This window comes from Myotis myotis, unplaced genomic scaffold (assembly GCF_014108235.1).
Source record: "Myotis myotis isolate mMyoMyo1 unplaced genomic scaffold, mMyoMyo1.p scaffold_m19_p_10, whole genome shotgun sequence".
NCBI lineage: Eukaryota > Metazoa > Chordata > Mammalia > Chiroptera > Vespertilionidae > Myotis > Myotis myotis.
The window spans coordinates 23,752,051-23,766,592 of NW_023416314.1; the positions used below are offsets into that span (position 1 = coordinate 23,752,051).

The 14,542-nt window shown below is 44.1% G+C and overlaps 1 protein-coding gene across 2 annotated transcripts in view; it reads right to left on the reverse strand.

Annotated features, from left to right (window-relative positions):
- Nucleotides 1-14,542, reverse strand: part of FAT3 (FAT atypical cadherin 3) — a 520,751-nt gene that overhangs the window by 54,953 nt on the left and 451,256 nt on the right. For both annotated transcript variants that reach the window (XM_036324714.1, XM_036324713.1), the window contains exons 13-14: nucleotides 3,841-4,230; nucleotides 1,015-1,229 (exon numbers count right to left, since the gene is read on the reverse strand). In XM_036324714.1, coding sequence (XP_036180607.1) covers nucleotides 1,015-1,229; nucleotides 3,841-4,230 — 605 coding nt within the window. The remainder of the gene's footprint in view (nucleotides 1-1,014; nucleotides 1,230-3,840; nucleotides 4,231-14,542) is intronic.

The following is a 14,542-nucleotide window of genomic DNA, read 5'->3' on the forward strand; positions in this document are numbered from 1 at the left end:
ATGGGTTTGGTTCCAGAAGGAAGCCACTAATGCTGGAGCTGCCATTTTATTTCTGTTAGTTTTTATTTGCCGACAGCCTGCTGCTAGTTAGTCCTGATTTTTCTGAGGCCCGGAGCTAGTCAGGATAGAGCCAGAGCTAACTGTTAGGGATACTCTTGTGATTCTTTTCCAGTTCTCAACCTATGCATTTCCATGTTATGGAAGCCCAAGAAAACTCCCTCTCCCACCTGGCCGACATACTCCCCACGGTGTGCTGCTCATGTTGGTGTTGCTGGGATTTAAATGTGTGGGAACAGTTTCACAATGTCCAGGAAGAAGAGAGGGCCTGGGAAGCCCACCTCTGACGCATAAGGAATACACACCCACAGCCTGGTGCTGGGAGAGCCAGAGATAAGGATGAGTGGAAGGGACCTGCCCAACCTAGGGATGATGAGCATGGTACGGACGGGATTCACTGTTTCCAAAATGTAATGGGAAAAAAAAAAATGTAATGGGTAAGTCCCAGAGAGCCTGTGTGCTCTCAACACACGATTTGTTCTTATTAGAAAAAAAACTCTCTTCTGGAAAGAACTCTACGAGTGGCCTATTCATCTTAAATTTGCTCTAATTTCTCTCTCTCTCTCTCTCTCTCTCTCTCTCTCTGTAAGGGGTTGGGAGGGATTTTATTGTCTCTTTATTTTATTCTCTACCTAATATCATCTAAAGTCACAAGCTAGTAGAAGCCATTATTACAACTTCATTCCATGGTGTATCTTATTTTCTCAAAAAAATACACAGTCCTGGGAGGACAGTGATTATCAGTCACGTGCACCTTGATAGAAATGCATTTTTCAAACCCTTTCTAAGACACCCTGGAGAAGGAACAGTTGAAAGACTGGTGCCTCACTAGGGTTCTTGGGGTTAAAAGGACTCTGAAAGGAACGTGGGAAGAGAACCCAAGACAGACTTGGCTCACTTTTTCACTCCATTGAGGATTATTATCCCCAGACATCTGGCCCTCCCACTGGCACCTACCAAAATGACAGAGTCCCCAACCAAGGCATCTTCACTTATGACCGCGCTGTAGACATCTTGGCTGAACGTGGGAGGATTGTCATTCACATCGGTGAGGTTGATATTGACGGTGGCCACGGCGCTGAGAGCTGGGGTGCCCCCATCTTTAGCTTCCACCACCAGGTAAAACTTTTTGCATAATTCATAGTCCAGGACTTCAGAGACTAAAATACCCCCTTTGAAGAGAAACGGGAAGCTTTAGACTTGATTAGGAAAAAAACAGTGGTAAGCAGTTCCACAATCATGGAAATATTTATAACATCATCTCCAGCCAAGAATATTAGCCATTCAGGAGTTTGTTTATTGAATGCCCTTCTGAAAGCACCCGGAGTCTGATGAATGCTGTCAGTGAAAACAGAGCGACCCATCAGACACAACGCTGAAGGCGTCAAGTCTCTGCGTGTTTCTGCAATAGTTTTTTCTCAAGCAGCCGGAAAGCCTCTGGCATTAGTCGCCCTCATGAAACCAGGCAGTAGGGACAAGAACCACACCCCTGAGAAGTGTCTCCCAATGACTCCTCACGTGGACACAGACTGACCGAGAATGAGCCGAGATGTGTGGGTGTGAGTGTACGACCCCATCCCTCGTCAGCAAGTAAATACTTCCAGAAAGCTGAAATCTCATTAAAAATAGCTCCAGTGTTCCGGGCCTTCAGCTTTCTGTGCTTATCTAAAACTAGGATGGCACAAAGAGGGCAAGGATCTCAGAAACGCCAAGGAATCGTGACACAGTGGAAAGGGAAATGCCTGGGAATCAGTGGCCAAATAGTGTGAGCTCAGGGTCCACAACTACAGGACAGAGGCCATGCCCGTGTCACAGATGTATTTAAATTAAGCAAATAGAACGGGTGAAAGCAGATTGCTGGGTGCCTTCCCTGGGGGAAGTTCCATGAGAGCTCTTTTCCTCCCAGCCCAGCCCTTTGTGGTGAGGCAACCCCATCCTGCCTTCATTCTGCCGTTGGTTACTGGTCATTGTACTGCCTGCAGAGCAGCTCTCAGGGGCACTGACCCATTTTCCCGCCTGAAAAGCAACCAGCAGGACCAAGGTGAGTATGTCACATCCAACTTCTCTAGGAGCGAAGGCTGCCCTTCACTTAAGGCGAGAAACAGAAGTCATACCAATTACAGGAGCCTCTTTCTCTCCATAATTAAGTTTTCTTAGCAGTTATCACCCTTAGCACTTCATGTCTTGTTATCCAGTGCCAAATGTAAACAGTACTTACCCATTTCCCCATGGTGTCCATATACAATATCATAATTACACCAGCTAAGACTAACACATATTTAAATGAGGAAAAGCCCTATACCTTTTAATTTGAAGTAATGACCTTAATAAACAGAGTTACTGCTGGGAGAAGCCACTAATGTAATTCTTCCGTCAATATTTCCACCTCCCTACACTTAAGGTCAGGGACTCTATCTCCTCCATTTTCTTGCACCCTCCATAGCATAGCAGTATAATTTAGATGTTAAGCAGGTATTCCAAAGTCAGAAATATCTGAGTTCAAATCCTGGATCCTCTACTTACGGTGGACCCTGGGAAAATTATTTAACCTCTCTGAAACTCTGTTTTTCCTTATATGGAAAACGTGAGAAATAACTAATGATGTAATGGGAATCTGGTGCATCTGCTATGTTAGTGACTGTTGCTAATTATGCTAATTATGATAGTTTCCAGTTTATATTTACTGGACTACCCAAATGGACTTCCTTTACTAACTTGCTCAACAAGTGCATATTCCTTGAGTAATGAGGGAATTACGTCCAGTGGCTGGGAAGTGTAAGATTCACCTTTCTTATTTGCAAAATGGGACTACTTTGAAAATATTAATACACACACTGTATGAAAATACAAGGATGAATATGTTTACTCTTCCAAAAACATCTAAGCTTATATTCTAAATTACCACCTTTATTTACCCAAATTACCCCTAATAGTTTTAACTCTCTGATGCAAAAGCCCTAGGGGTTTCTCTTGTTTCTTCCTGGGCACCTTTTCCCTAGATCAGCAGTCGCCAACCGGTCCACGGACCACTGGTGGTCTGTGAGGTCCAAGAGATTGGTGACCGCTGGTTTAAGGAAACCTTTGGAGCAGTGGTCGCTAACCGGTGGTCCCCGGACCGCTGGTGGTTGGTGAGGTCGGAAAGGTTGGCGACCGCTGCCCTAGATGATGCCACATCTTCCCTAGGGTTTCAAAAGCGTGTGGTGAGAAATGACCATGTTGTGACCAGGAGCAGTGACAGGGTTCAGATACGGTCCCAGTTCCAGCTGACAGGGGTGTGGCTGGGAGGACCTGCAGGTCACTTATCAATGTCTGCCTAGGCAGGTGCCAGAGAGGCAGCCTGAGTGTGGATGGTGGTGAGCAGACGCTCATCTCCAGGAGCTCTTCCAAAACTCATGATCCAAGTTAGAGAACCAAGAAACAAACAGCAAAGAGAGAGGAATAAACAAACCCCATGCTTGCTGTGCAAAGAATACTTCCTCTCCCCAGCCAGGAAGCACATCGCTGCCCCCAACCTTCCTCTGGGAAATCCTGGAGACAGCCTGGGGGTCTAGTATCTGCCAAGTGAGCCCACAGCAGGGGCTTCCTACTGAGGAGGGCATCCTTAGAAGCAGGGTGCCAGAGGGCACTCTGAGATCTGCCAGCAGGCCCTGCTATGCAAAGTCTTATTTCTGCTGCCAGGGAAGTGGCAGGAGAAAGAGCCCACCAAGAAAAGTGGTTAGGGGGTGGGAGTGGAAGCAGGACAGAATGAAGCCTTGAATTCTAACTGGGCTGCTGTTTACCCACCTGTCCTTGGGTTGATCCTAAATTTCCCTTGTTCATTCCCAGACCGAATGAGATACGTAATCTCAGCATTTGTGCCGATATCTTTGCTGGTGGCGAAAACGGTAAGGACTTGGGTGCCAGGGGAGGTGTCTTCAGGCACTGTCACCAGGTAGTCCCTCCTTTCAAACACAGGGGGGTTGTCGTTGATGTCCAGGACGGTGATGGTGACGGTGGCGAGAGAGGACAGGGCCCTCCCGGGGCTCTGGTCGGTGGCCTGCACGCTGATGTTGTAGGAGGGCTGCTGCTCTCGGTCCAGGGGCTGCTCCAGGATGATGATGCCGGATGACTCATCAATGGAGAAGAACCCACTGGCCGAGTCAGCCAGGGAGTACACGACCTTCCGATTGATGCCTGCGGGAGACGCAAGAGCGTGAGTGCAAGGAAATGCAGCCTGATGCTGGGCTCGAGAATCTTGTGGCTGTGCTTTCTGTGGTCCACAGGACCACACAAAGAAAAACAGCAACTATAGAATCAAAACCCACAGATTTGCTGCTACAAAGATGTCAACTTCAGTTTGTAAATATATAAGTAAATTAAATAGTAAAGAAGTAAGTATTGGCAACAAATATCAGAAATAGTTGGATATTCCTCATATACTGAAGGAAGATATCTAAGATGCCAATAAATACATGTGTGAAAAGATGTGCCACAGAAAGAGAAGTACTAATCAATTAATTAATCACTTCAACAAATGTTTTCCCAGAGCCTATCAGGCACTGTTTATTCTAGTGCCACAGAAAGAGAAATACAAAATTAATGAATTAATCACTTCAATAAATGTTTACCTAGAATCTACCAGGCACTATTTATTCTAGATGTCAGTGATTCTAGAAATGGGCAAAAGCCAAACATTTGCTGTGGAAATTTTTTACATCCTAGTGGGAGTAAGTAAAAGATTGACAACAAAGAATAAAAATAAATGGCATGTTCGGGAGTAAAAAGGGAGAAAAATGAAGCCATAAGGGGGCATAGCAGTGCTGGTGGGAGAGAGTATTTGGGAGACGGAGGGCAGGTGGTGATTTAAAACATGGTGGTCAGGGAAGGCCTTGGCATTTGAGTAAAAACCCCCTAGGGGAGGAGGGAGTGAGCAGTGCAGCTGTCTGCAGAAGAACACTCCAGGCAGAGGAACAGGCGGTGTGAGGGTCCTAAGGGGGAAGCCCATCTAGGTGTTTGTGGAGCCCTGCAGAGAAGACAGTGTGACTGGAGTCAGGAAGAGAGAAATGAAGATGAGATCAGGGGGCAGATCCTGTGGGTGGGGTGGTCAGGTGGGAAGCCATTGGAGGGCTGGAGGAGTCATGTGATGTGACTTAGATTTTAACAGGATCACTCATGAACGAAGAGCAGGTAAGAGAGGAAGTAGCTGGAGGCTCCCGCAGGAATACAGGTGTGTGCTATGGCAGCTTGAACAAGGTGGTGGTGAAAGAGATGAGAAGTGAGAAGGGGTCTGGTTCCAGATCTACTCTGAACATGTAGGTGGTAAAGATACTGTTGTAATTAACTAGTTATTCATAACAGGAAAGGAAGAAAGGGAAGGCCAGACACTAGAAGCATATTCCCAGCAAAACAATGGGGGAAGGATCCAATAAAGGGAAGATAGACAGTAAAGGAGGGGTGACATAGGGAAGGTACTTTCCTGTCAATCACACCTGGGGACAGAGATGATTGGTCACAATGGGCGTGGTCACTGCAAGGGTGTGAACATTTGGGAATGCATATTCGCCTAAGAAATTCATTCAATTGTTGCGCTGGACTCTTGGCTTGTGGGGCTCTTTTGCTCCCACTCTCTTGCATTGGCCCCTGTGGCCCTCAGCCATGAGGACCCCCACATAACGAACTAATGAGCTGCAGCGGGAAACATAAGCTAGACTAGCCTGAGGCAACAATTGGACTGTACAGAGATGGAAAGGAAACTCAGGACACTGGCTCTGATTTTAGCTCTGCTGAAACCCCAGCTACGTTATTCTATGACTAGACTGAGGGAAACTGGGACGTTGGAAACCCAGGGGTGTAATTCCACAGAAATAAAGCTTTCTACTATATAGCACTCTCCTGTGGGGCCCCTGGCAATGCTTATTCCAGCGGCACCCCAAGAAGCCCACACCCATGAGCAACAGGGGAGGACAAGGCACCCCCCTCTCCCTTAACAGTGAGATATGACTGTTTTATGACTGTGGCGCTAGCAAGCTATGGGATGCGGCAGAAAAAGAAGATTCCAGGATGACTCTTAGGTTTTGGCCTGAGCAAGTGAAAAGAGGGAGTTACCATCAGCCGAGATGGAGAGGATGAAAGAGGATGAGGATTTCGATGGACCAGGAACCGCATATTGGACAAATTCAATTTGGGATGGGCATTTTACTAGTATATTTAAGTAGAGATTCAAGTAGGAAGTTAGTGCAGGGGGCTGGAGATCAGACAGGTTCAAGCTGGCGCTATAAATTGGAGGGTCCTCAGCATTCAGATGGTCCACTGAGCCAGGAGAATGGATGAGGTCATAAGGGAATGTAAAAGAAACCTAATGGCCAGTGAGCCTGGGGCACCCCATCAAAGAAGGGGGGAAGCTCTAGTCAGAGGGTGACCTCCAGCTCTATGATTTAAAGCAATGTACTTAGTTGCCAGAATACAATTTTATCTTAATATATACGAAAGCTGAAACATATCAACCAGGAAATACCCATCAACAACCAGCAAGTTAGTGACTGATGACTGGGTTGACTTCTGGTTCTGAAAACCAGTTTAACTGTTTTCATCCGAGGATCTCAGCACTGCAACAAGGTTTATAAACCTCAAATTCACCAGTCGTTAAGATTTATAAGAATAAAATTTTAAAAGCTGTGTAGGCTGAAAAAGCACCACTTGGATCCTAAGTGCTTGTAATGAGGACAGTCAGCAGTCACGACTCCGCTATGACAACATCTGAAAGTGTCTTTTGTGAATCATGGACCTGCAGCATAGAAGCACTTAGAGGGCCTAAGCCTGTGTTGTTTTCTGTGGTAACACCTCACCACGGGGACAGACATTTGGCAGTAACTCCTCCACTGTACAATTTCCCTTAAGCCAAAGTTCCCAGCAAACCAATAAAATAATATATCTAGAGGGGATGACATAAATTGCATTATGTGGCTTTAACCAAAAGGTCAACACTAAGAGCTTGTTCTTGGTTCCATTCCAGAGAGTCCATTTTTTCTAAAGTTTCATCATTTATTTTAATTTATTTCTCAAAACAACCACCGTATGATACATAAACACAACCTCTGATTTTATTGGTGGTGAGATTTAAAAAAAAACAAAAACGGCTTTCCTCGTCTCTTGCTGCCGCTAGAAATCAGGCCCCAGAACAGAGGCTTTCAGGATGGTTTGGGGCTATTTTTGGAGTGTCTGGAAGATTTAATTTTTCAGCATCAATTCCTAGGCCCTAGGGTAAATGCACAGAGGGTTGTGCAGGTGAGCAAGCTTGCACCTGAAACACAGTAATACTGCCTGGGTGTCAGAGCAGGTCGCCTGCCCCAGAAGCTGCCTTGACTAGTTGGATGGTCACAGGACACCTCTCAAAGTCACAAGAGTGAATTTATGGGAACATATGAGCAATGGACATAAATACATCAAATAGTTTTCAGGTTTTTAAATCACACACATTCCCTGTGGATTTGACTTCCACCCCCAACTCATGGAAGACCGGTTTTCCCAACAATAAGATGGGGCAGGAGATTCATGCAGGGGCGTTCCTCTGAGCATTTGCTGACAACTCTAAAACGCACTCCACTGATGCATCAGCCAAGGCTGATGGATTTGCCTGGCGCCACTAGCATTTTTAGGTAAGCACCAGGGCCAACGTCCTGTTTTCCCAATGCTCCCTGCTCAATCCCTCTAAGGGTGTAAGTTCTGCTCTTGGACATACTTCCTCTTCAGGCCTGAAGATCATTTAGGAAGTAGGTCCTTTTGGATTCCCTGTGCTAGGAGCAGCTGAGTTGGGAGAGACAGGGGCTGGATTTAACATATGCAAGGCCTAAAGGGAAGGTGCCTGTGTTCCCTTCCTGGGACAGGGAGCTGAAATCTCAAAAATATCTCCCATGTTCCCGGTCTTCAGCTTTCTTGTCCAGCCCCATTCAGAGGCACCAGATTCTGCTCAGATCCCCAAGCAGGAGATGCTGCGTTCTCCGTGTCTGCTCAGCCGGCCAGCCCTGTTGCTGGGGCACTGCGCTTACAAGGCTGACATTAATCAGCCACACAAAGACCATGGCTCCCCTCCGGGCAGATCCTGTTCATTTAAACTCGGTGACAGGATTTTTCTGCTTTACCACGCAGAAAAACCATCCCCTCCCCCCAAGTTGCTGACCTAAACTCCCCCCCACCTCCCCATACATTTTGCTTTTGACAGTATCTTGGGCATCCACACCAAGAGGAACTGGGAGATTTATTGGTTACCTCTCCTTTCTGTTACCAATCAGACCGATATGGAAGCAAGACCACAAAAGGTGGGAGGAGTGGGGGGATCCCAAACCAACGAACCTGCTAAATGGCATCACTTATGATTTGGTGGCTCACAAGAAAAGAGCAGGATATATATTTTTGGGAAACATATTAACTCCAATTGAGACACAATTGTGATGGCTTTTAATGATTTCTAGAAATAAAGTCAGACGTGGAAATGCCAATTTGGAGGCTGTACTTTTGGTGGAGCACTTTCTGGGCTGTGTTTCCAGGCAATGGGGTGCTGTCATTGTTAAATGAATGCAGGTCATGTCACTAAAGCAGAAACTTCCTATCCAAGGGCGTTTGATAAATGCCATCCTTCAAACCCCCATCCCTTGGCTACATACCCAGCAGAAAAGATGAACCCGAGCTGAGGACTCGCTCGCTAATTGGTCCAATGCTCTTACCACATGTCACGAGGTGTTACCTTGAGGTATAACATTAATCCATCATTTTGTGTCTGTGTTTTTAAGTATGTAATTCTGTTCTCCAATTTGAGCCTAATTTAATGAGGACAGAGCTACTTAGCTTCTTAAAAAGCTGAAATGCCAGGCTACCAAGAGAAGTATGACTTTCATTGCAAGTGAAGTTTCTGCACATTAGCTGTGGCAAATGGAGTAGGCCTTCAGAGGATTAACATCAAGCAAAAGAAGAATGATTAAAATCCCTATTTGCTCAAAGGAAGTAATAGGTAGTGGCGTTCTATAGAGTGAGGTTGGAAGACAAAAATAGCACATGAAAATTCCCAGTAGGGAAGGCTGTGAAATCCTGGGATGGGTTGCCAAGGGCATGTACATTCCTTCCCTTGAAAGGTTTCTAAATGGAGGTGAAGTTCCTCTCAACTTGGCCAAATGGGAAGATGGGTGTTTTGGACATGGGACTGTCAATTGGTCCAGACCTGGAAGACAGGAGACCTTGCTGCTAGCCCATGATCTGCCGAAACTATGCAAGTAAACCTGGACGAGTTGCTTCACTTCGCTGGGTCTCAGTTCTCTTCATTTTTAAAATGACAGAATCGAAGTCAGCTGCGGTCTAAGAGGATCTTCCAGCACTCTGATTCGTTTCCAAGTTTAACTAATGACACTGGTTTTTATTTCCGAAGGACTACCCTTCTCCCACAGCCGCCCATTAAGTTGCTAGACCTGGGCAAAAGCGGGCCCTATCAGCAAAGAAAAAGTCCACAGACCCCTTGATCATGATGAACTACTGGATTTTATGAATAGAAAGAAACCTCAACACAGCAGATTCAAACCATCCAGTTAAATGTTCAGAGTTCACACATACAGCTCACAGCAAGGCTTTTACATCCCAGTGAGAAATAACATCCGCGGCGAGGATCATCCCCAAGGATCAAATCCAGTGTCAGAATAACTCCGCTTTACGTTTGAGATTTTAAAGGCGTGAAAGTCAGCACCAAAACCAAATGGCAGGAGTGGGCAACACAGCAAGTGCACTGAGATTTTTTTCGACTTGATCTTTTAAAAATGTTTTCTCCCCTCCTCCAAAGATCAAACTCCCTGAATTAAGAAACCCAACAAGAGCTTATGTTGAGGTTGAGGTCTTACGTTGGTAGTTGCTTTGACTCTGTCAGGGCAGGGCCCTGTCTGTGACACTCATTGCCATACCCTCCTGTGACTGCCCAGGATCTGGTCTGTGTGCAGCACACACAAAATGTGGGTCATACAAAATTGCTATAAACTGGACTTTATAAAAGGGTTCAAATATATATGGAATACAGGGTGTATGCATACTTTGACTGATAAAGGTGGGGTTTATTAAAATACATTTCATTCTCAATATGTAATAGAATCTACAAAGTGTGTATTCTTTTTTGAGGACAGCCTCTATATATATCTGGGAAAGAAATAATTTGAAACAATAGCAATAAGCTGACTCCAGTAACACCTTAAATTTTGGTTCTAATCATTTTTATGTGACCTTCATTGAGGAATCATAATTTACATACAATAACATGAACATGTTTTAAGTGTGCAGCTTATGAATTCTGACACGCCTACCCCCATGAACCCACATCCCTCGTTGAGATATAGAACATTTTAATCCTGAAAGTTCTTCATGTCCCATTGCAACCGGTCCCCTAATTCCATGCCCCAGGCAACCTAATAACTTGATTTTGAACCAACGTTTTCTCCTGCCTTCATTAATGCCTATTCATAAGTGCTTAGAATCTCACAAGTCTATTTAGATTTCATAGCTTTTATGACCCAGGCATGGTGATTAAGGCATGCTCTTATTTAAACTATAAGGATTATCTTTAGAAGAAAAATGATAAACAAAGCTTTGGTTCTTGAATATGTCATTGCATTCCTTTGCTACGGCCTTTTCCTTAAAAGACAGTAGTTACTTTTGAGAAGTGCAAGGGTTCTATCTTCCTCCCTGAAGACTGGCTATGACCCTTCCATTTAATAAGGATGAGGCACTGCATTGAGGGGAAGTGGAGCCCAAAGACATCATCCCTAACTCTAGTAGCTCAGCAATGTGACAAGGGATTACTTAAATTAAAGCTTCCTGCCTGTCTTCCCAACTCCCCCCTCCCGTATGATTCTGAATCTACCTCCTGACTTGAGGCAGGTTCCACAGCCAGGTAAGGCTCCCATCCCTTCTCACCTAGACTACTGCAAGACTCCTGACTATAAGCTACTTCAGACTCTACCCTCTCCTGGCCAATCTTAACCAGAGTGAAGTCCTAAAACTGGATCCAGTCTTGCTCAGCTGCTCAAGATGGTTCCTGCCTTCTCACTTCTTACAGTCACAAGTAAAAACTTCTGAGAATGGCTCAGAAGGCCTCTGAGCCTGGTCCCAGCCCCCTCTTTCAGGGTCACTTTCTACTCCACTTTCGTCACATACTGTCTACTCCATGGGCTCCTGAAGACATCACCCACATTCACTCCTCAGGCCTTGGCCTGCGCTCTTCCTTCTGCTCAGAAGGTTCGCTTCCTCTCCTTCCTTTGTCAAAACCCTACATATTTGCAGGGTCTCCTCTGGCACAGTTTTCTTAATTCCCCAGTTACTTCCTTTTCTTTGGTCCTTTAACATTATTTTTGCATGATCATTAGTTATATTGATGTCTTCTCTCCTACTCGATTAAGGTACCTTTTGGGCAGAGGGACTGTGTCTTATTGTCTTTGTACCCTGTACTGAGTTCAGAGCCTTGCACACAGTAAGAAAGCAAAGCACGCTGAACTGCAGAAGAAACAACCAGGGGACCAAAGCAGGTGTACCAGCATGCCAATGCAATGAATGGAGGTGATACGCATGCTGCGCATGCACAGCCACTGCAAATGCATGGTTAAAGAACTGAAGAAACTCAAAAGGGTTTCTCAACACAGAGAAAACAGGAATATTTAGTATTAAAAATGTACATAAAAACCTTCACAGCTATATCATAAGCTATTACTAAATAAATGTCTGCATTTATGAAAAACAAAACAAAACTGGAAACTATCCAATTTTCCAAGAATGAGGACTGGTTCAATAAAATTTAATATATACATATCACAGGAACACTATATATACCTCATCATATGAGAGTGTAAAAGGACCTATAAGGACACTGAAATGAAGGGAAGGCAAAAGGAAGTTGACAGTTGTGAGTACGTGGAAGTTTACTCTTGTATTATTATTGAGTAAGTATTATATTATTTGTTACAAGCAAGTATATACCTACTTTTGTCCACCCCTGTATGTTGCAAGCCAGTGAAAAAGGCAGGTTATAAAATAATATCTAGTTTATGAGCCACTTTTTGTAAAGTAAAAAAAAAAGGCAGAAGGTAACTTCTTATCAAAATGGCAATAGTGCTTAGAACTGACTTGTTTTTCCTTTTTGCTTGTCCTTACAGGTTTTATACAGTGGACACAGATCATGTTTGTAATAAATAAAGTAACTATTACAAAAATCACATACAGGGAAAATAACTCTTTAGTATCACTTTTGGAGAGAAGTCTAAATTTCAAGGTATTTCTAGGCTAATTTAATGCTCACCACACGTACCAACTGGAATAGTTGTGGAAAAAGATACTTACATATTGTGTAAGAGTCCTTTTTCTGGGTATTTACATTCCTCATTTTAGTTTGTGCTCAGAAAGACACTAGCTTTACTTAGAAAATCATTTTTGTTAAAAGTCTTATTATAAAGCTATCTCAAGGGATACACTTTTTGGACAGTCTTTTTTAACACTAAAATTAAGCCATAGAATTTTTAGGCTAGCCTAAAATTCTCCTTTCATTGTCTGTGGGAGGCAAGTAAAATCCTATTACAGTGGAAGAACTCAAAGTGACTGCTTGTTTCTATCTTTAAAATATGCCTGCAGATGCTATGAAATAAAACGGAAAGTTGCCATGAGGAGGTCCATGGAATTGCAATTACTTCTCAAGTTAGAAATGACTTTTAAATAGACTTTCCATTTCTGTTTTAAGTGCCTATTAAAAATTTTTCACTGGGTGATGACTAACCCTGGCACTTTCCCATGGGCAAAATACCAACTCTGGGCTCCGCAGTCCCTTGGGTCTTTAAAAAAAGACAGAAGGCAGCACCAGTCACAGAGTCAGGTGGAGATCCTGATTATACCATAAACCTCCTGGTGACTTGCCAGATGGCCTGGCACCAGCTCTGCTGCATAGGATCGGCGACACGCTTTGAGGTCCCATGCAACAGAAAAAAAGTTTGAAAAATATTAAAGAGTTCAACACAGCCACAGCAGAGCAATGAACCAAATAAGGGGCCCTTCTAAGCAAGGCGCTCTATATACCCACAAAGCTGGCCTCATTGCTGAGCGAGACCACCTCCTGTGATTTCACAAAGATAGTTCATCTGGGTATAAATTCTTTCAACTTTGGTAGGCCCGGGATAGTTAAGTGTAAGTAAATTAATTCATCAACTAAGTGCTCAAAACTCCATCTCTATTGATGCACAGAACTTCTATGCTGCACTGCTACCTAACAATAATATTCAAAATGTTTCCTGCGTGATTTTAACTTAGTATGATCATTGTATTGATTCATTCATTCATCCATTCAATAAACATTCACAGGACTTTGTCGCATGCAGATATTGGGGATGCAAAGAAGGATGGGTCACTCTTCGATCCTCAAATGGCTCTCATTTCTCAGGAGACAAACATGTATATAGTTGATTTTTGGAGAGGGGTGGCCAAGGGAATTTTCCCAGAGAAGAGAAGAAACGAATTGAATCATGAAAGAAAGATAGGAGCTGTCAGGAGTACTGAAGTGGAAAAGAGACAAACAGAATGAGCATTTCAGGTGACATGAACACATGTGAGGGTGAGAATGATGTAACTGCAAGGTGTACTCAGGGAAGGGTAAAGGGTTCAGCCAGTATTGCTAAATTAGAAGTTTGCAATGGCAGGAGCTGAAGCTGTCTATTTTCAGAGCCACCAGCAAATTATCAGCGCTGTTACAAACAATTATAGCTAGAGTAATCTAAAACCTGGGCATAAAACAATGGATACATTTGCAGAGAGAGAAGGAAGATGGGAAGGAGCAAGTTGGAGAGGGTATGTGGGTGGGAACCGGTTTTTAATGTGTGGGAAGTTATTCAAAGAGCTCCCAGCGGATGATGGACAATATAATTGTGCTTGTCAAGGAGGCTTCACAGGGTGAAGTGAGAGTGTATATCCTGCAGCAAAGCTGATAAGCACACTCCACTGAACCTCGTCACACCCTGCAAAGGCAGGGAGCCAAGGTGGGAGATCCTTGGATTCTGTACAAAATGCCCAGGGGGAGGTGGAAATCCCCCCAAGACACCCTAGCACTCCCTTAAATCCATTGTTTGCATTGCTGCATGTTGGATCAGGATTGATCCAGTTGAGCAGCTCAGAGGCACTACCGACCAGGGGCATCTATGGACGAGGCCAGTGTGAATGGGTGAGCTCATGGGAATGAATCAACTGTTAGAAATCAGAATTCCTGCCCAAGATTGACTGCTAAAATGTTTCACGAAGATGTCCTTTTCTGAAAGGAATTAGTTATTTCATTTGACAACTAGTGTTTTTGGGGTTTTTTATCCCCTGCTTGGAAGACACTGGATTTTTAAGAGTAATAATAATGTATATGTATCAAATGCAAAGATTCCTAAACCAGACAAGGCATTACAGTCAAGTAGAAAAAAAATATATATATGTAGAGCCCTACCCTAGAATTTCTTTTTTTTAA